General features: G+C 37.1%; 1 protein-coding gene across 5 annotated transcripts in view; it reads right to left on the reverse strand.

The window, feature by feature from the left end:
• PBRM1 (polybromo 1) overlaps positions 1-21,568 on the reverse strand; it is a 137,438-nt gene that overhangs the window by 83,844 nt on the left and 32,026 nt on the right. For all 5 annotated transcript variants that reach the window (XM_021710875.1, XM_021710873.1, XM_021710872.1 and 2 more), the window contains 8 exons: positions 19,545-19,613; positions 16,005-16,103; positions 12,777-12,862; positions 11,492-11,587; positions 10,770-10,861; positions 6,926-7,139; positions 1,946-2,087; positions 699-796 (listed from right to left, as the gene is read on the reverse strand). In XM_021710875.1, the coding sequence (XP_021566550.1) occupies positions 699-796; positions 1,946-2,087; positions 6,926-7,139; positions 10,770-10,861; positions 11,492-11,587; positions 12,777-12,862; positions 16,005-16,103; positions 19,545-19,613 (896 nt within the window). The remainder of the gene's footprint in view (positions 1-698; positions 797-1,945; positions 2,088-6,925; positions 7,140-10,769; positions 10,862-11,491; positions 11,588-12,776; positions 12,863-16,004; positions 16,104-19,544; positions 19,614-21,568) is intronic.

Below are 21,568 nucleotides of genomic sequence, written 5' to 3' on the forward strand. Positions count from 1 at the left end.
ATTGCAGAGATGAGGTCTCACCATGTTGCTCAGGCTGGTCTAGAACCCCTGAGCTCAAGCAATCCTCTCACCTCTGCCTCCCAAAGTGCTAGGATTACAGGTGTGAGCCACTGTGCCTAGCTCTGACATTCTTAAAATAGCAAATAAAGATCAGGTTAACAAGGACAAAGGAAGAGCAATGAATACTTCACTGCAAAGTGGCAGTGCCAAATTTCTCCATACCTTTCCTAATTTATATTTCATCTTTGTCACTCACTATGTAGAAATTATGTAAGTTAGATTTAAGTGGCATTCTCAAAGTGCTACATTAAAAAAAATTAGGGCAAACCCCTTTCAGGTCTCCTCCTGCAGCTGGGAGCTTTCCTATCTTCTAATAAACTCTGTCTTATACTCTGGCATAAAAATAAACAAACAAACAAAAAAATTAATTAACCTAGACAGCAAAAAGAAAAGCATGCTTTGCTAAGCTATATATGTAGCTGTCATTTTCATCTGCGTCATCTAAAAGTAATATGGTACTTGTATTAAAAAAAGCTATCATCCAATTTACAAATGAATTCTAAAAGAAGACATTATCAAACAGTTAAAGCTTATAGTAGAATTCATCCTTGATAGTTTTAAAAATCCAATTTTCTACACTTAATTAAAACAAAACAAATAGGAACTGAGATGTCTCCAGCTATGAGAAGAGTATATACCTTTTTCTTTTGGCACTACCAGTATCAGAGGTGGCTGAAGAGATCATGCTGTCTCCGTCCTCAATATCGTCTCTCCTGGCAAGCTCTTTCTTCTTTGCCTAAAACAGAGCAGATCCTGAGAGTCAGGCTCACTCTGCTGAACATCTTATGAATATATGAATGTTAAAAAGCTAGACATATCAGATTTGCTCAGAAAAGTACAATCACATGTAGGATGCATAAAATTAGAGTCATTAAACATTTTCAATAACCCAATTAACAAATGCCTGCATAATACAAAAGTAGGTTAAAAAAAATTGATCCAGAGAGTTGAGGAATCAATGCTAGCTAGAGCGTTTATAACTATAAAGTGCCCTGATTGGTTAAATGCACTGAGGCATACTGTGGGGGCACCTTGCTCTAATGGATATATTTAAGTCAAACCAATTCAAAGAGGGCTTTTGGTACTCCTGACTTCTGAGGAGCAGTGTGGCTAAGAACAGTTTAATATGAGAGGTGAAAGAAGATCTACTTTTCAACATATGCAGTTTTAAAGACTTTCTGCCAAACAGAGCTGAAAGTCGAAGCACCATAGGCCTAGGAATATATATACAGAATACTGAAAAGGTAATACCCGAAAGTCATAGTACTAGGGATCACTGTTGATTATACAAACGGAAGAGTCTATAGGTGATCTGAAATTGCCTTTCCAATTTTCCTTGATCTGAGATTGCCTTTCCAGAAAGATTCTACCAAAAGCTGTGTGATAGACTCAATTTATATTTCATATCTACCTTTTTGTCTTAAAATCCCTAGAAGATTTATGACCTTTGATACCCTTTAAGGAGCACTGCTCTCAGAGAGGATCTGATAAACTCATGAACACTATACAATGATTAATTAGCCTTCGGATTGTCCTTTCTCCTAGGACTAGCCCTACTTTAGCAGAGACAAAGTCTAGAAGCAAAGGAATAAAATCTAAATGATAAAATATCATGTGACTGGAGGGCAACTTCCTGAGAATCCTAAGATTACTACACAGAGACAAATGCCTACTTTTCCAACTCACAAGGCTAACCCCCATCTAAGCTATCATTTGTACTCTATATGGCTTTGATAACTCTAAAAAAAAATCAGCAGTACTTGTTACAATGAATGACATGATATTGTTGAGAGGGAAATCACATAACTTGAAAAAACACACTCAAAATATGTAAAATTATTTTAATCATACATACGACAAACTTAGCATAACCAAGAAATTATACCTGCATAACTTGCTGCAATTTTAGAACTCGCTTGTAGATGGCTGAATTGGGAACATTATAGCGTTTGGCATTTTCAAACATTAAGTTCAGATCACACTCCAAATGATCTAAAGTTTCATATTCTTGGTTCTTTAGCTTTGTTCTGTAAAAGACAAACAAATGGTTAGAATGCCAAAAATCCTGACAGGCAGTAGATGGTATCTTTACTAGTAATACTGATTGGGAACTTGAAAATAACTTTTAAAATATAAAATAAGGAGGCAAAAGCACCATTACATTTAGGCAATATGATAGTTTTGCTTGAAAACCTAAAAGAATAAACTAAAACACTATAAGAAGTAATTAGAGGACCTAGTGAAATGATCAATTACAAAGCGAATATACTATGAAAAACCCTAACGGAAAAATCCTGTTAATGATTAGAAAGCAAACATTAGGAAGGGACAAAGATTAGGGAGGTTTTAAGCTACCTCAATGAGGAATCATGGTGACTATCCATTGTGAAGTTAAGAGGACATTCTAGTTCATAAAGATTAAAGAAAAGAGAAAGTACTGATGATGCCATAAAGAAATATTTAGAGTAACGTTTACCTTCAAGAAAAACATACATGGACAGAAAAGAGTAGTCTTATGATGGTAAAGAGGCAGCTATGTTGTCAGAGTTCATTCACTCTTTCAATCTAAACATAACCAACTGTGACAGCTTAAAGTTGGAGTTTTTACTTCTTTTACTTAAAAGTCTTAAAAATTCAGATAACTCCCTTAGACACTGTCACCATCACTAATATCATCTCTCAAAAGCCCTTATGTACTTTGTACAAAGTAAAGGGACACTATTTGCTCTAACTTTATATGGATTTAGGGTAGACTTTTAAATCTTTTGATTGAAGCATTTGCAGGCTAACCATCAAAATCACAAAAATAGGATTAACAACAATATGTGTAAACAGCTTCACAGAATGAATGATTCTAAATTTTTCTCTTAGAATGGTATCGTCCATTCTGTATGTCAAGCTTTCCTTAATATTTACCAAAATCATATTCAGATTCTGTGTAGAAGGCTCCTTTCAGGCACCACCGGTTCAATGTCCTTGGACGGGAATAAGATTAGACATCCTAAAAGTTGACCCTTTAGAACTTTAGTGTGCAAGGCCTCAACCACTTCCCTATTCCTATCATTCTCCTACAGTTGTCTCGTACAACTGCCATAGTAAAAGGTGGGGAGGAAGGTACAGAATTATTGACTTAACAAAGCAAAGTCTATATTACAAAGTTCCAATTCGGAAGAAGGATAGGGGACTGAGCTGGCTGAGGATTTACTTTGTCTTCTGTGGAACTAAGATACTGTGATAAGACTATTTAAATAAGTTAAAAAAAAAAAAAAAGAACAGGAAAGAAAGAAACCAAGAATAAAAATTGTCTTAAAATTTGAACAAGGAACCTCTCAACATCTACAAGACTGTCATCATCTTTTCCAAGGCAATGAATACAGGCCAGGTGCAGTGGCTCACTCCTGTAATTCCAGCACTCTGGGGGCTGTGGCGAGAGGACTATTTGAGTCCAGGAGCTTGGGACCAACCAAGGCAACATAGTGAGAACTTATCTCTATAAAAAACAGAAAAATTAGCTGGGCGTGGTGGCACGCACCTGTAGTCCCAGCTACTCAGGATGTGAGGTGGAAGGATCATCTAAGCCCAGGAAGTTGAGGCTGCAGTGACCTATAACTGTGCCACTGCACTTCAGCCTGGGTGACAGAGGACAGAGTGAGACTCTGATTCAAAAAGAAAAAAAAAAAAAAGAATATAGAAGACACATTTCTGTCTATTTTCCTAACAAATATCAGCCTTAATTTCTGTGTTACTATAATAAGACCAAATTGATATTCTATTTTTTGTATATTGTTACAAAATATAATCTTTTATAATATTACTTACTTCCTATTTTAAGCTTATTTTAAATTTAAACAAACAAGAAGGCACAATTGAACCAATTAAGTTCTTTTTATTTTTCTGTTCCTTAACTACACACAAAACTCTAAGAACTTTTCTTGATTTCCTGAAAAGATTACAGTATCTTTAAAAGTTTATAACATTAAAAAAAGGAGCTTGGAATGTGTAGGTAATATCAAGGTTCACAGAGACTGATAAAAGAATAGAATACAAGCCAAGTGATTTGAAACACAGTCCTTCCTTTGAGTCCTAGCTAGGAGTTTCAGTTACCTTTTCTTGAAGGTATTTATTCTTTTTTTTTTTTTTTTTTTTTTTGAGTTAGAGTCTCATTCCGTCGCCCAGACTGGAGTGCAGTGGCACGCTCTCAGCCACCGTAGCCTCAACCTGCTGGGCTTCGGCGATCCTTCTACCTCAGTCTTCCAAGTAGCCAAAATTACAGGTGTGTGCTGCCACGTCTGGCTAGTTTTTGATTTATTGTCTCATCAAGTTGCCCAGGTGGGTCTCGAACCCGCGGGCTCAGGCAATTCACTCACCTCGTCCTCCCAAAGTGCTGGGATTAAAGGCTGAGTCACTGAGCCCAGCCAAAGGTATTTATTCTTTAGAATGTTTTGAATTTTTATGATCCTTTAGGAACAGTCACCTGCTCTCAAGTTTTTATATTAAGTCAGAATCTACTTAAAAATGAATTAAAAACCCCGTGAATTTTGTGTCTGTCTAGAAAACAGGGTTTGACTTTAACAGGTATCATTGAGAGCCCAAATATATACTCCATTAGATCACTGGTTTTTCCTTAGCTGTCACAGAAGAGATAAAAAGTAAATCTGAGTCAGGGTCTCAACTCCTGCCACCCAGGCTGAGTACAGTGGCATGATCATGGCTGACTGAAGCCTTGACATCCTGGGCTCAAGCAATCCTTCTGTCTTAGTCTCCTGAGTACCTGACTACATACAGGTGTGTACTATCATGTCCGGCTAATTAAAAAAATTTTTTTTGTATAGATGAGGTCTCACTATGTTGCCCATGCTGGTCTCAAACTCCTGGGCTCAAGAAACCCTCTAGCCTTAGCCTCCCAAAGTGCAGGCATAAGCCATAGTACCCGGCCTGAGGAAGTCTTGATAGAAAATAGGCACTGAAGGAAAGGTTACTTATTTTCATCCATTTTTAGAATTTTGGTAAAATACACACACAATTTACCACCTTGCTTTTTTTAAAAAAAGAGACAGAGTCGCTCTCTGTCATCCATGCTGGAGTGCAATAGTGTGATCATAGCTCATCACAGCCTTGAACTCCTAGACTCAAGTGATCCTCCTGCCTCAGCCTCCCAAGTTGCAAGGACTACAGGTATGCACCACCTCAGCTAGTTAATTTTTAAATTTTTTGTAGAGATGGTGTCTCTCTATGTTGCCCAGGTTGGTACCGAACTCTTGGCCTTAAGCAATCTTCCTACCTTGGCTTCCTGAAGTGCTGGGACTACAGATGTGAGCCACCATGCCCAGCCCACATTGACTTTTTTTTTTTCTTTTTGAGTCAGAGTCTCACTATGTCGCCCAGTTGGAGTGCAGTGGCATGTTCACAGCCACCCCAGCGTCGATCTGCTGGGCTCAGGCGATCCTTCTGCCTCAGCCTCCCAAGTAGCCAGAATTACAGGCGTGCGTTACCATGCCCAGCTAATATTTTGATATATTGTAGAGACAAGGTCTCACCAAGTTGTCCAGGCTGGTCTCGAACCCCGGGCTCAGACAGTTCTCTCACTTCGGCTTCCCAAAGTACACAGCTTTGAGCCACCGTGCCTTGCCTACCTTGACTATTTTTAAGTGTATGGTTCAGTGGTATTAAATACATCAAAAAAGTTGTACAATCATCATGGCAATCTAGCTCCAGAACTCTTTTCATCTTGTAAGACTAAAACTCTATACCCATTAAACAGTAACTTCCTGTTCCTGATAATGGGTCCCTAATCCCTGGTACCAATCACTCTACTTTTTATCTCTATGACTTGTTTCTTTTATGCCCTGGATCTGCGCCTATGTCTCTATGACTTTTGACTACTCTAAATATCTCATATAAGTAAAATCACACAGTATTTTTCTTTTTGCTATTTCACTTAGCATTATGTTCTCAAGGGTCATCTAGCATATCTCAGAATTTCCTTTTTAGGGCTTAATAATATTCCATTGTATTTTGCTTATCCACTCATCTGTTAATAGAGTTGAGTTGCTTCTATGTTTTATCTATTGTGACTAGTGCTACTGTGAACACAGTTTTACAAATACTTCTTTCAAGACACTGCTTTCAGTGAAATTGCTGAGTCATACAGTAATCCTACGTTTAACTTTCTGAAAAAATACCATACTGTTTTCACAGTGGGTATATCATTTTATATTCCAATTAAGAGTGCACAAGGGTTCCAATTTTCCACAGTTGCCCACACTTGTTATTTATTTATTTATTTAAATAACCATCCTAGTGGGTATAAAGTGGTATCACATTGTAGTTTTGAATCGCATTTCCCTAATACTTAGTGATGTTGAGCATCTTTTCATGTGTTTGTCTACCATTTGCATATTTTTTTTTGGAGAAATGTCCATTCATGCCCTATGCTTATTTTTTAATTAGGTTGTCTGCTTTTTTGTGGTTGAAATTGCCTACTATTTTAAATGATACAATGGTGGTTTAAGTATTCTGTCTATTTAAATTTCTAATTATCACTTTAACATTTTCCAAACAGAAAAGAAAACCAAGACGAACCTTCTTTCAAGGATGTTTCAGTTAATTAATTCTCCAATAACTGATTATGCTATTCTGGGGGGTCTAATTATAGATACAAAATTTAAATACAGATTAAGTGTCATTCAAAGGTGCAGCAAGATTTGTGTATGTTAATCAGTTATAAGATAAGTGAACAGCTAAAATTTAAGGTAAAAAATAATTTTACCTTGAACATTCTTACCCATTTTAAGAAGGAATATATATGTGCAAGGTCAACAACAAGAAAACAGAACTATATGGAATAATGTAGACGATATCTTACCGGATCTGTTGTAGTGATATGGGCATCTTAATTTGCTGATAATAATCAGGGTATTTCTTCTTTGAAGGCAAGTGGAAAAAAGGTTCAGCTATTAGCTGTCCTTGGTTATTCCGACAACTCCTAACTGTGTCATAAAGTTGATAAAAAGGATTTGAAACATCCATAAAGGAAGTGATGCTCTCTGCTTCCGATTCTCCTTCTTCATAACGTGCAGCTAGAAAGACAAAGGGTAATTATAAGGGAAGGAAAGAAACATACTTTAAAGGTTTTTAGACAGCCTTCCAGAGTGAGCTATATATATATTTGAGAATAATTAACTATCATTAAAGATGATGCTAAAAATGCTTAACATAATTGCGTGTTTAGAGAAATATTACATAGAAATAGAATGTCAAATAGTAAAAGTTACACCGGGTTAAGTGGTTGCAAAATAGTTTTTCTTTTTAAGTGTGCTTTCTTTAGAGACTGCTACTTAGCAGAGATATCAAAGCCAAAACAACAGCATAAAGTTTAGGACAGTATAAATTTAGATTGGGCTGACCCTGTCAGACATGATTCAGTCTTAAGTCTCTGTGACTCTGCCCCACTGATCTATAACATCCCTGAGGAATAATGCATTCCCTTATTGAGGAAATTTTTAGGTAGAAGTTAATCATAAAAATACCAAAACAAGTAATCATTTTTATAAGAATGTAAAATATATTGCTTATTTCCCTAAATTCATTTATTTATTTAATGTCAAGGTCTCACTCTCTATCACCCAAGCTGGAGTGCAGTGACACCATGGCTGCTCACCACAGCCTCAACCACCTGGGCTTAGGTGATCCTTCCACCTCAGTCTCCCAAGTAGCTGGAACTACAGGCACATGCCACCATACCTGGCTAATTTTTTTTTTTTTGTACTGATAAGGTCTCACTATGTTGCCCAGGCTAGTCTGAAAATCTTGGGCTCAAGCAACCTCTCCTCGGCTTCCCAAAGTGCTGAGATCACTGTAGCCAGCCCCAGGATTCTTAAACAGTGTATAAGGACCATAATTTAAATTGTTCCTGATGGATCAGAGTAACCATAATTGCTAAGTACTACCAGGTAAAAAAAAAAATCACCATCAAGCACTTAGTTATATATTAGGAGCTTGAGAAGCACCAGCCTCAGGTATTTCTAACATCATCACACAAGATAGGTATTATTTATTTTTCAAATGAGAAAACTGGGCATACAAAGTTAAATGACTTGCACAAGACTGGCAACCTTGTAAAGCAATTGAAGATTTAGATCCAGAGTCATGAAACTAGAAGTAAATAAAACTCTGAAACTTGCCTTTTCTGCCTCTACTGCTTCTGATATATTTCCTAAAGAGCTTACACATCTTTTGTTGGATTTATGACTAGATATATATTTTGTTGCTACTGTAAATTTTTTTTTTTGAGTTGGAGTCTCACTCTGTTGCCCACGTTGGAATGCAACAGCACGCTCATGGCTGCCACAACCTCAACATGTTGGGCTCAGGTGATCCTTCCTCCTCAGCCTTCTAAGAAGTTGGAATTACAGGCATTTGCCACCACACCTGGCTAATTTTTAAAATTTATTTATTGTAGAGACAAGGTCTTGCCATGCTGCTCAGGCTGGTCTCGAGCTGCTGAGCTCAGGCAATCCTCTCACCTCCACCTCCCAAAGTGCTGGGATTACAGGCGTGAGCCACCAAGCCTGGTGTTACTGTAAATCTTAAAAATTATTTTCTGCCAGACGCAGTGATTCTTCCACTCAACCTCTTGAGTAGCTGGGACTATAGGTATGTACCACCATGGCTAATTTTTTTTTTTTTTTTTTGCAGAGATGAGGCTTACTATGTTGCCTAGGCTGGTGTTGAATTCCTGGGCTCAAGTGATCCTCCTGCCTCAGCCTCCCAAAGTACTGGGATTACAGGCATGAATCACTGTGCCAAGTCCTCTATATTATTTCTGTTCTTATAGTTATTTCAACTGGGTGCTCCACCTTCCTCCACATTAACCCAGTGTGGTTTATCTCTAAAATGAATTACCCTGGCCAACTCAAAATACATAAATAAAAAAATTAGCCATAGTGGTACATGTCTGTAGTCCCAGCTACTCAGGAGGCTTAGGTGGAAGAATCACCTGAGCCCAACAGGTCAAGGCTATGGTGGCCATGATCATGCCACTGCACTCTAGCCTGGATGACAGAGTAAAACCCCAGCTCAAAAAATAAAATAAAAATAAAATCAGAAATGGAATGAGGGATAGAATAAAATGAATCATCTTAAGAAGTCAGGCTAAATATTTTCAATTTTTATGCCTGCTGTCAATGGGTTCTTCTCTGTTGCTCTAACATTCTCAGTTATCACCTCTTTGCTATTTTTATTGTATTTGTCCCTAGGTTGTTTCTAGGGCTAGAAAGTAGAAAACCAAATACATTAGAATCTTGACTAAATTAAGCAGGTTCTGTATGACAGCCCGAAGGACCTATTATATACAAAGCTGGTTGGCATCTACTTTGCTTCCTTATAGCTGACATTACTACGTAAGAATCCTCCTGTCGTAAATGTAGTACATTTATTACAGAAAAAAAGTAACAAATGGTTTTTAGGACTTGTGTAACGGTATTTGTTATGCTACCATAAAGTTAATAAAGAAATCAACTATCAGAAGAAAATCTAAAGATAACATGTGTGTCACTTTTATAATCAGTAAAAAAATAAAGCTAACAAAAAGATAATTTTTTTCCAATTTTTGATAAGACCAGGCCCAATTTAAGTAAAAATTACTTAATTCGGTAGATCAGTGTGTCAAAAATTAAATGTTTACCTATAGCGATTATGAAATTTCTATATAGCAGATTTAGTTAAAAAATAAGATATAGGGCCAGGTACAGTGGCTCATGCCTATAAGGCTGAAGCAGGAGGATGGCTTGAGGCCAGGAGTTTAAGACAAACCTGGGCAACACAGCAAGACCCTATCTCTACAAAAATTAAAATACAAAACTAGCCAGGTGTAGTGGCGTGTACTCAGGAGGCTGAGGTGGGATGATAGATTGGCAGATTGAGTTCAGGAGTTCGAAGTGGCAGTGAGCTATGATCACGCCACTGCACTTCAACTTGGGTAACAAAGCAAGACCCTGGTCTCAAAAAAAAAAAAAAAAAAAAAAAAAAAAGATATAACCGGAGGAACCTATTGTGTAAAATTTGATTATAAAATTGAATATGCCAGAATAATTTAATGAAACAAATTTTGTCTTTATACATAAAAATATCTACAGTAAAAGGAAAACTATTATATCTTACATAAGTGAAAGGCAATAAAATTAAATATATCTCTCTACTGCTGTTCTTTAGGTTGCTATTTATTAACACTTTGTATTCTTTTACAAAGATTTCTAGTGTAATGCCCTTTTTTGGACTTATCTAGGTGACAATTTACTACACAGTATTGATTATAACTTTTATCTATTTTTAAATCATAAGCTCTAGTTGAGAAGTAATTAGAGCCTACTGAAAATATAAGCCCAAGGACTGATAATCTAACATCATGTGGATTTTCTGATGGTTTTACTAGCACTCACTATGTATCACTACAGTTTTTAAACTGGGATCTCCTAGGATATCACTTATTTTTACAGAAGCTTTTTTTTTTTTTACCCAGGTATGATCTTTAACACAAAATAAAGCAATACGCTTTTGGCAAGTTTACTAACCAGAGTACAATCAAATACAAAAAACAGCATGTACTCTCAAAACCAACAAACCGCAGGGCAGATCAAAGTCACTGCATTTTCCCTTAGCCAGAAGGATCTACTAAGAAGAAATTTAATTTGCTACAATCTAATGCCTACCTGCTAAAGCAGCATCCTCTTCACTTTCTGAGCCATACTGAAGTGCCATGGTAATTGCCGATAAACGACCCCCTTGGACTGTTCTTTTATTACTACAAAGAAAAAAGCAAGCAATTAGAAGACAGGAAAAGATGTTTATAATAATTAGGCTACTTTACAGGAAACAGAACTGTTAACAAAGCATGATTATCAGAGAAAACTAATTTCTACTAGACTGCCTCCTTAGTTTATCTCCGTACTTCTTAATATTCCTCATAATCAATCTTAGCCAAGAAAACCATTTCTTTCTCTCAGAAAAGAAGGTGTGACAGTAGAAACCCTAGAGTAGGCTACTTGCAATTTGCCTCTACTTAAATGTAGCACTACTCTTTATTTTATGGAAAATAAGAACTCAGTCACAGTTGCTGGCAATTATCTTCCAAGACACTCATATTTTATAATGACACAAATCTTATTAAGCACATAAAACCTATTAGTATTTAACCTTACACTTTATTGGTAACTAACATTAAACATTTCCTGACAAATAATGCTTAAGCATTGTCTGAAAGGTGATGTAAGGCTTACTATAGCAACTGAACCTTTTAAATAAATCATGTGATAAATTCTATAATAGCCCAAGTATACCCAAAATTATTCCTTTAAGATAGCCATCAGACAAACACTAGTATGCCCATTTTCATAAGCACAGGTCACTTCTCAGACTAAACACTTTCTCTCACCGGTAATACTTGCTAGTAGAATTTCTCTCTTCAGCAAGGTTGCCTTTACTGTGTGGAGGACTCGTCAGCCTCGCTGTAGCCAAACTTGATGGAGTCCTATCCAGAGATAAGATAAAATAAGCTCAGAAACTTGGTAGCTGAAATAAGAATGCTGGGTAAACAAAAGAAAAAGACAACCATTTTCTTCTTTTCTAAATAGAAATGCTAAACTATTCGTGAGCTACTACTATGCAGCAGGTTCTGTTCCACGACCTGAGGACTCTGCAGAAGGGAATGGACCAGGGCGGGTCCTAGTAGCTTATAGTCACTGCAGTGATCAGAGGACCTGGTAATGTCTAGACCAGAAGAAAGCTTTAAAAGTAGTCACCCAATCTTCCCATTTCAGATAGGAGAAAACGCAATCCTAGAACCAGATTATTCAAAATCATAGTACTAGTACACAGAAAAGCCAGGATTAGACTTTAGATTTCCTGACACCTGACTAAATACCCTTACTGCAAATATGAATATACACTACCACATATTATATACAAATACTATATTAGATACATATTCATTATGTATAATATAAATGTATATATAACACATATTACATCAGTGTATATATGTATTTGTATAAGGCGATAGAAGTACATAGTGATGGCTGGGCTTGGTGGCTCAGCCTGTAATCCCAGCACTTTGGGAGGCTGAGGAGAGTGGATTGCCTGAGCCTGTAGGTTCGAGACCAGCCCGGGCAACTTGGGAAGACATCGTCTCTACAATAAATCAAAAATTAGCCAGCTGCAGAAGCATGTGCCTATAGTTCTGGCTACTTGGAAGGCTGAGGTAGAAGGATCACCAGAGCCTAGGGCTCCATGCTGAGGTGGCCATGAGTGTGCCACTGTACTCCAGTCTGGGTGATGGAGTGAGACTCCAACTCAAAAAAAAAAGCATGTAGTGATGTTAAGACTTAAATGCTTCTTTTTAAAGAAAGCCCTTTAGCTGAACTGAAGAAGCTGGATAAAAATTACCTCTACTCTCTTCAGAACCACATTATCAACTGTAAGTATAATTTTTTTTTTTGGAGTTGAGGTCTTGGAATGCAGTAGCACAATCAGGGCTCACTGCAGCCTCCATCTCCTGGGCTCAGGTGATCTTTTCGTCTCAGATTCCTGAATAGAGGGGACAATAGGCACATTCCACCAGAAATGCAACATAAGCCTTGTTTCCCACTGTATTCATTTCACTAGCTAGAAAATTCAGCAAACATAAAGGTATAAGGATTTTAGATATATTTTTAACCTACCTCATTCTAAGACTTGACTTTGCCATTTCATGATGTTCAATTTCTGCCTTTTTCATATAAAATATTTTTTTAATTGAATTTGCATCCTGTCAAGATAAAATTACTTGGTTTAAAAAAGGAATAGAAAAAATACAGTTTAAAATGTCCCCACTCATACACTGGGTAACTTCTGTGGCATTCTTTCCACATAAACAGACTTCCATTCAATATCCACAAAACTGTATCCTCTAACCTGTCTATAAGCCTCCAAAGCATCTTCATAAAGTTGTCACTAATTAAATATATGTTTAAAAGCCTCCCAGTTATTTCACACTTAGTTAAGTGACACATAGACAAAGATCTAATGGTAAAATACAGCAGTCCCCCATTATCTGTGGGGGATATATTCCAAGACCCCCAGTGGGTGCCTGAAACCTCTGATAGTATCAAACCTGAAACACATTTCTGTTCATGTCTTCTACCCACAAATTTAATTCCCTTGCCATCTTAACTAAGCACTTACCACTACTGCATCCATAGCTTTTGCAATGTGGGGTACAACAGCAAAACTAGCAAAAATTTCGTTTTCCTTCTTCACAGTTTCAAAGATAGGAGTTTCATTTTACCATAGATCTTAGAAACCTCAGCATATGATTTTTTTCCCCTTTCTTATTGAGAAATTTCACCCTTCCATTTAAAGGAAGCACTTTACAGCTTCTCAAACAGCCAGCATCACTACTCTTGGGCTTTGGGATCATTATTAAGTATAATAAGGGTTATATGAACATAAGTATCAGTCAACCTGATAACCAAGTAACTCTTAGTGACTAACAGGCAGGTAGCATATATAGTGTGGACAGGCTAGACAAAGGGATGATTCATGTCCTAGGTGAGCTGAGATGGAACGGAGCTAGATTTTTATCACAATACTCAGAATGGTGTGCAACTTAAAACATATAAATTGTTTATTTCTGGAAAGTTCTACTGAATATCTTCTGACCCTGAAACATGGGAATTGAAACTGCAGATATGGCAGGGAACTATGTACAATGAAATATGTATAATTGACCTAAAAATCAAAACAAAGATTCATTTCTTTTTTTTTCTTCCTGGAATAAACTAATTTAATATACTTAAAAAAATTTTTTTTAATTTTAAAGATGTGGGATACAATTAAGGTTTAGGTGTACAAATGTTCATTATGCAGGTACCCTTGTTGATGAGGTATGTGCCCCCCTCTTCCCCTGGCAGTTTCCCACAACTGCCAATCCTACCCACAAAGATTCATTTCTAAGATTAAAATTATGCACACAAATTTAGGATGAATGTATTTGCTTAAATTAATAGCATACTAATATATCAAACAGAAAGTTTCCCTTCTCTTTAAAACTTAGGGAAAATAAGGAGACCAAAAAGCAAAATTCTTAACTGTAACAAGGAACAATTTGTACTACACATTATTAAAATGTCCTATCAGGGACTAAGGATACACTGACTTCATAATTCATTCCTGATTTCATTCAAAGTTTCTTAAAAGATGAAAGATACAAGTTAATATTTAATATTAACTATCAACAGCAATTTTGAATATTTCAGTCAGCATTCAGAAAGTCTACATGACTTTATTCCCCAAAGATTTTCTGAGCATCCTTTGCTAAATTCCCAATGACATGTGATTAAATAAATTTCTACAAGTAACTCTTCATTACAGGACCATAAAACTCCTAAGAGAGAATTACCAAGTAATGAAATAGACATTTTACATTGTGTAGTATACTACACAGATTGCTTTTTATATTTATAAAGTTTAAATGCAGGGCATAAGTCAATATTTAACTAAAAAACAGATCAAAACTAACCTTGTCTGCCTAAGGACAGAAAAGAATCCAGAAATAAACCCATAAATCTATGGTCAATTTTCAACAAGAGTGCCAAGACAATTCAATGGTAGTCTTTTTAATATATGGTGCTGGGATACTATCTCATGCAAAAGAATTCATCTGGACTCCTAGCTCACATATACCTCACATACACAAAAATTAATTCAAACTGATCAAGATCTAAATATATTAACAGCTAAAACTATAACATTCTTACAAGAAACATAGGTATAAATCTTTGTGACCTTAGATAATGGCTTCTTTGATATGACACCTAAAGCATAAGCAATCAAAGAAAAAACAGACAAATTGGACTTCCATCACAATGAGAAGCTTTTGTGTGTCAATAGACACAACCATGAAAGTGAAAATATAAGAGAATGGGAGAAAATAGTTGCAAACCACATATCTGATAAGGGTATAATATCCAGAATATATAAAGAACTCTTACAACTCAACAATAAAAAGACAAGTAACCCAACTAAAAAATGGGTAAAGGACCTGAATAGACATTTCTCCAAAGAAGACATACAAATGGGCAATATACAAGTGAATAGGTTTTCAGCACCAGTAATTATCAGGGAAATATAAATCAAAACCACAATGACATACCACTTTATACCCACTAAGACAGTTATAAGTACAAAAACGAAAAACAAATGTTGGTGAGGATATGGAGAAATTGCAACATTTCTACATTGCTGGTGGGAATGTAAAATGGTACGGCTATTTTGGAAAACAGTTTGGTGGTTCTTCAGAAAGTTAAATATATAGCTATCACATGAGCCCACAATTCCATTCCTATCTAGGTATATTCTCAAGAGAAATGAAAATATATGTCCACATAAACACTTATATGCAAATGTTCATAGACGTATTATTTATAAAATAGTCAAAAAGTGAAAACTACCCAAATGTCTAGCAACTGATGAATGAGCAAATAAAATATGGTACATCCATACAACAGAATATTATTCATCAATAAAAAGAATGAGGTATCGACACATGCTACAACGTGGATGAACCTTGAAAACATTATGCTAAGTGAAGGAATTTAACCACAAAATACATACCACATATTGTATGATTCCATTTATATGAAATGTCTAGAATAGGTAAACATATAGAGACAAAAAATAGATTTGAGGTTTCCTAGGGCTGAGGAAGTTGGGGGGAAATAAAGAATGACTACTAATTGATTGAGGTAATGGTTGCACAACTCTGTGAATATTCTAAAAACTATTAAATTGTATATTTTAAATGGGTGAGAGGTATGGTATATGAATTATATCTCAATAAAGTTGTTACATAAAAATTATTGACTTTAAAGTACTATTATCAATGAAAATAGCAACAACAAAAAACTAACCTTGAATACTTGAGAACCAGGCTCATTATAAGTTTTGGCATTTTTTGCTAGGAGATCTATATCTTTGGCCATTGCATGAATACTTTTGTAGCTTCCATTCTATAGTAAACAACAAAATATATCAATTCCTCTTAATGAGAATTATATCAGTGTAACATTTTAAAAAAAGAACTGCACATATTTTTAAATTGCCACTATATTCTAAGACTTTATTGGAATGTACATGCATGAACAATATGTAAAGTCATTTTCTTTTTTTATAAATTATTACCGTATCCATTTACAAGTAAGTTTGCGAAATAGGTAACAAACCCAAAGCTGCATTATTTTCATAAAAATAACTTACAATTTCTTAAAAACCAAATAAGGCAAAAGTTTTATTGAGCAAACACATAGTGCTTACTATGTGCCAAGGATACTTCTAAGTATTTCATGAATACTAATTCATTAAAGTGGATTTAATAGTGAAATAAAACTCACTCTAGTTATATGGACCATTTGGGGTAACATAAAATCAGTCTAACACAGAGGCTAACATTTTGTGAGTAGCTATTATGTGCTAGAGCTGTTATACTTAAAAGCTCACTAGATTCAAAATAACCCAGGGACACTCATATAGTTGCCTAAATTTACAAAAGGAAGGAAAGAAGGACATAGTCTAGGTAAGAGGTACACATGTCTAATGATAGGTACACAGAAATGAACAGGACATGTTCTAGAGAAAATGAGGAAACCATATTGAGTGAAGTGGAGGGTGGAGAAGGGTAGAACCATAAACACAAGCTGCACAGATAGGGTAAGGACAAATGAGGCACAATCCAGAGAGCCAGGCAAAAGAGAGTAACTATTTACCAAGTGGGACTACCCAACATCTGCACATCCTTCTTACTTGGAGGGAATCACCTTACAGGGTGGTAGGGAGGGCCCTACCTCCTATGACGATGATGAAAGTGGGCAGATGGTCACTTTGCCTGCCTAGCAGACAGGGCAAGGGAAATAACCATAAGTCAGCTAATTCACACTGAGGTCTAGAGGGACTAATGCAACGGACAGGGAATGGTAGGAACTCATTCCTGACTCCTGCACGGGAGAAGAGTAGTGGAGTAGCAAGTATCCAGGGTCCACAGTGGCAAATGACAGGGATAACAGCAACGGTGCCACAAAGAGGCCATGCATGATCTGAGCTGTGCTATGATGTCCCTGAGCTCTGTCTGTCATCCAAAAGCTAGTTCTCTAGGCTTCCTTCCCAACAATTCTATGAGCTATCTAATATTCTTTTCAAAGACCCTTTTCTGCTTAATCAAAGGTGGTTATTATTGAAGTGGTAAAGGAGTTGCAACATGCTTTAGCAGGCATGAGAAAAGTGAGTTAAGTATCTGAGCAGCAGAAAGGCAGGAAGAAAGCCAGGGTCAGGAAGCAAGATGTAGAAAGAAGTAGAAAGCTTTTCAGCAGAAAGGTAGGATAGATTATTCCAGTAATTTGGCCATAAGGGGACAAGGACCTTGATTAGGGTGATGGCAAAAGAGGGTGAGACTTTTGGAAGGAAGAAGGGTGAGATAAGGTGAGAGGATCAAAGAGGAAAGGCGGGGGCTGGGGTAGAGGTGTTCAAAAATCTGATTTGATTTTCACTATTATGAAAACATCATCCCTTTAAACAGATGTTAGAGATCCCGGGGAATTTGAAAATTTGAGTCATTCTCAGTAGCAGTTAGATAATGGACTGCCTTAAAAACCAGATGATACATTAGGAGTCTGTACTTTAACATTCTGTGAAAATATACCTGTTACTAGTAATTACACAATGTTACTCTGTACTACTCTCTTAGAATTTAAAGCTAAGGAAGTTTCTCCTTCCTGGCAAATCACTGTTGATTTCAGTCTCACTTCTTAATGAGACTACGTAATGGAACACATTAAGGTTTCCTTTTTCCCCCAGGGGGAGCAAACCCTCCCTACCCTGGGAGGATCAGTGCCTCACATCTACTAGGGCCTCATGCTGAAGATGCTATATGAGATGCCTTACCTATATTATCACCAACCTCTATGACTAAAATGGTTATACTTCACCCAGCATACAGCCCAATAAGCAAGCAAGTCACCTGAGCAAAGTTACATAGCTAGTAAGAAGCAGAGCTAGGAAAAGAAACCTGTCAGTTTCACTCAAAAAACTAGATTTCTGGTATACGTTAGCTCTTTCTCCCCATACTGTCCTTAAGCTTTAAACATTAAACATTAAACCTGTTATTCATTCACTCAATTAATATTTATTAAGCACTTACTCTGGAGAGAAAGTAAACGTAGGGGTTAAGAGCACTGACTCTGGTCAGGCACAGTGTCTCACACCTGTAATCCTAGCACTTTGGAAGACAGAAGTGAGAGGATTGCCTGAGCCCAAGGGTTCAAGACCAGTCTGGGCAACTTGGCGAGACCCTGTCTCTAAAATAAATAAATTAGCCAGGTGTGGTAGCAAGTGCCTGTAGTTCCAGCTACTTGGAAGGCTAAGGCAGAAGAATTGTCTAAGCCCTGCAGGTAGAGCCTGTGGTGGCCATAATGCACTCCAGCCTAGGCAACAGACACTCTGAAATAAAAATAAAAATTAAAAAAAAAAGATAAAAGAAAAAAATAAGAGCAGACTCTGGAGCCAGAATGGATTCAAATTCTAGTTCTCCTTACTAGGTGGCAACTTGCTCAAGTTACTTAACACCTACGTGCTTCAGTTTTTTAGTATGCAAAATGGGAATAACAACAGTACTACTTCACGGAGTTGTTTTAAGAATTAGTTCAGCCAGGCTTGGTGGCTCAGCCTGTAATCCCACACCTTTGGGAGGCTGAGGTGAGTGGATTGCCTGAGCCCATGGGTTCGAGACTCGCCTGGGCAGCAAGACCTCATCTCTACAATAAATCAAAAAATCAGCCGGGTGTGGTAGCGCATGCCTGTAATTCCGGCTACTCAGAAGGCTGAGGCGGAAGGATTGCCAGAGCCCAGCAGGTCGAGGCTGCGGTGGCCAGGAGTGGCCACTACACTCCAGTCTGGGCAACAGAGTGAGACTCCAACTCAAAAAAAAAAAAAAAAAAAGAATTAGTTCATATACATAAAGCACGTAGAACAGTGCTAGATACATAGCAAATCTATTTGAGAGTTGGTTGTTGCTCTTTACTGTTGAGGATACAGTAGGGGGTAGGGTGAAAAGGGTCAAAGAGAACAAAGTTGTATCTATTTTCATTGATCTTACACTCTAACATCTGCAGCAGGTAACTTTTATTCTAATGTATCCTAAAGCTATCTGGAAGGGGTAAAAATAAACAACAAAGCTTTTATTGCGGATCTACCTTTAACAATTAGAAATGCCTGTAACCAATGCTTTTTGATTTTTGCCCTAACATGCAATCCAAAGCTACAATCCAAAGCTATTTGTTTATATTATTTGCTAATAATCCCTGATACAGACATCTGGCTTCTCCTTTTGTAAAAGACCCTAAGAAAGATCACAGGACAATCTGCTCTAAACCAAATACAGTTACATATGGTCACCTTCATACCTGTATCCTCTGGGCAATGGTCTTGAGATCTATAGGCTCCTTAATTATTGCATAATAGTCTGGATATTGCTGGAAGACAAAAACCCAGGCATGCTCAATAAACAAAAGTACTCAGCTACCAAGAAAGAACCACACTGAAAAACTGTTGCTCAGACCAGTTGAGTAGTTTTATAAGATTAAAGGCTAACAATATAGCTGCACAACATATTGTTTGTTATAGCTAAAACAAAAATAATTTGATTTAAAGAAGTTTCATGAGCCAGGTGCAGTGGCTCACACCTGTAATCCCAGCACTTTGGGAGGTGGAGGTGAGAGGATTGCCTGAGCCAACAGATTTGAGACCAGCCTGGGCAACATGGTGAGACCTTGTCTCTACAATAAATCAAAAAATTAGCCAGGCATGGTGGTACATGCCTGTAGTTCCAGTTACTTGGAAGCCTGAGGTGGAAGGATCGCCTGAGCCTGGCAGGTTGAGGCTATGGTGGCCATGAGCGTGCCTTGTATTCCAGGCTAGGTCACAGAGTGAGACTCCAACTCAAAAAAAAAAAAAAAAAAAGCTTTGTGATCTATCAAACAGCATGATGTAGGAGTTTATATTTTGTATTTGATAGTTATCATTATAAAACTAATATACTACAATTTAATGTTTTTTAAAAATTTAAAATTCACAGAATCATATAATCCAACTAGCTGGAACTATAGGAACATGCCACCATACCCAGCTAATTTTTGATTAATTGTAGAGATGAGGTCTCGCCAAGTTGCCCAGGCTGGTCTCATATGCGCAGGCTCAGGCAATCCTCTCACCTCAGCCTCCCAAAGTGCTGGAATTATAGGCGTGAGCCACTGAGCCCAGCCATGAATCATATAATTTTTTAGCTAAGGTCCCAAGATATCTATGTCTGAAAATAAAGCAGAAGAATGCTCTTGAGGTGCATGTTACAACCTCTTTGAATTCTGTAATCTAAATAACATGATTATATAACATTTCATGCACGCATTCATAAGGAACTACAAAAGAATCAGGTCATAAGATCAGTTAGCTTTATGTTTAACCTAATGCTTCTACTTAAATTTCAGTCAATGACAGTACTGGGAAACTATTGGGGGGGAGGGGGATGGGATTAACAGTAGCAAATATCTGTCTGGGGATGGGAAAACACCTCTTATCAACAGGGTGCCTGAATGAAACGTAATTGTACTCCTAACCCTTAACTGTACCCCACAAAACCATAATAAAAAATATTAATTAAAAAAAAAAAATTTCAGTCAAAAGAGTGTTTTCCAAAAGAAAATATATTTTGAATGAAACTCTGTTAAAGAAATAAAACAAAATTACAAGCAATTTGTGATTCATCAAACACTAGCTCATTCCAAGAAATTGAACATGTTGAGATTCGAATATTCTTAAGGCTTTCATAACATTCACTGCCCTCAGGCTTTCTTACAGGTTTTGTTCCTTGGAGTAAATAACTGAAGTTGAACAAACACCAAAAGTTGGTCTTCTCAGGTAAAAGAGGCTCAGGGTAAGTCAGACTATATTCTCCTAGCTCTACCTGTTTAAACCCTAATGAAACCCAAACAACAACAGTAAAACAGAAAGTCACAGCTTTCCCTCAATTACCAGGCTGAAGGGATGATCTCCCATGTTGCTTCACCTCATCTGATTTCTAAACTCACCACTACTTTTTTAACCCTACTCCTTCCTTTGGATCAAACCCCTTTTCTGCCCCCTCACTACCAGTTCTACTTCTGAGAGACAGTTCAGAAGACAAATGATGGCAAGGCCACCCAACATGGGGCACAGAGCAACCCAAGCTGTTGGCCCACATATTCCCAATCCATCATTCCCACTCAACAAGCCTGCTTGAAAAGGACTTTTTTTTTTGAGTTGGAGTCTCACTCTGTCGTCCAGGCTAGAGTGCAGTGGCATGCTCATGGCCACCCCAGTGTTGACCTGCTGGACTCTGGCGAACCTTCCACCTCAGTCTTCCAAGCAGGAGAATTACAGGCACGCACTACCA

This window comes from Carlito syrichta, unplaced genomic scaffold (assembly GCF_000164805.1).
Source record: "Carlito syrichta isolate Samal-C Ts95f unplaced genomic scaffold, Tarsius_syrichta-2.0.1 Scaffold301625, whole genome shotgun sequence".
In the NCBI taxonomy this organism is placed as follows: Eukaryota; Metazoa; Chordata; class Mammalia; order Primates; family Tarsiidae; genus Carlito; species Carlito syrichta.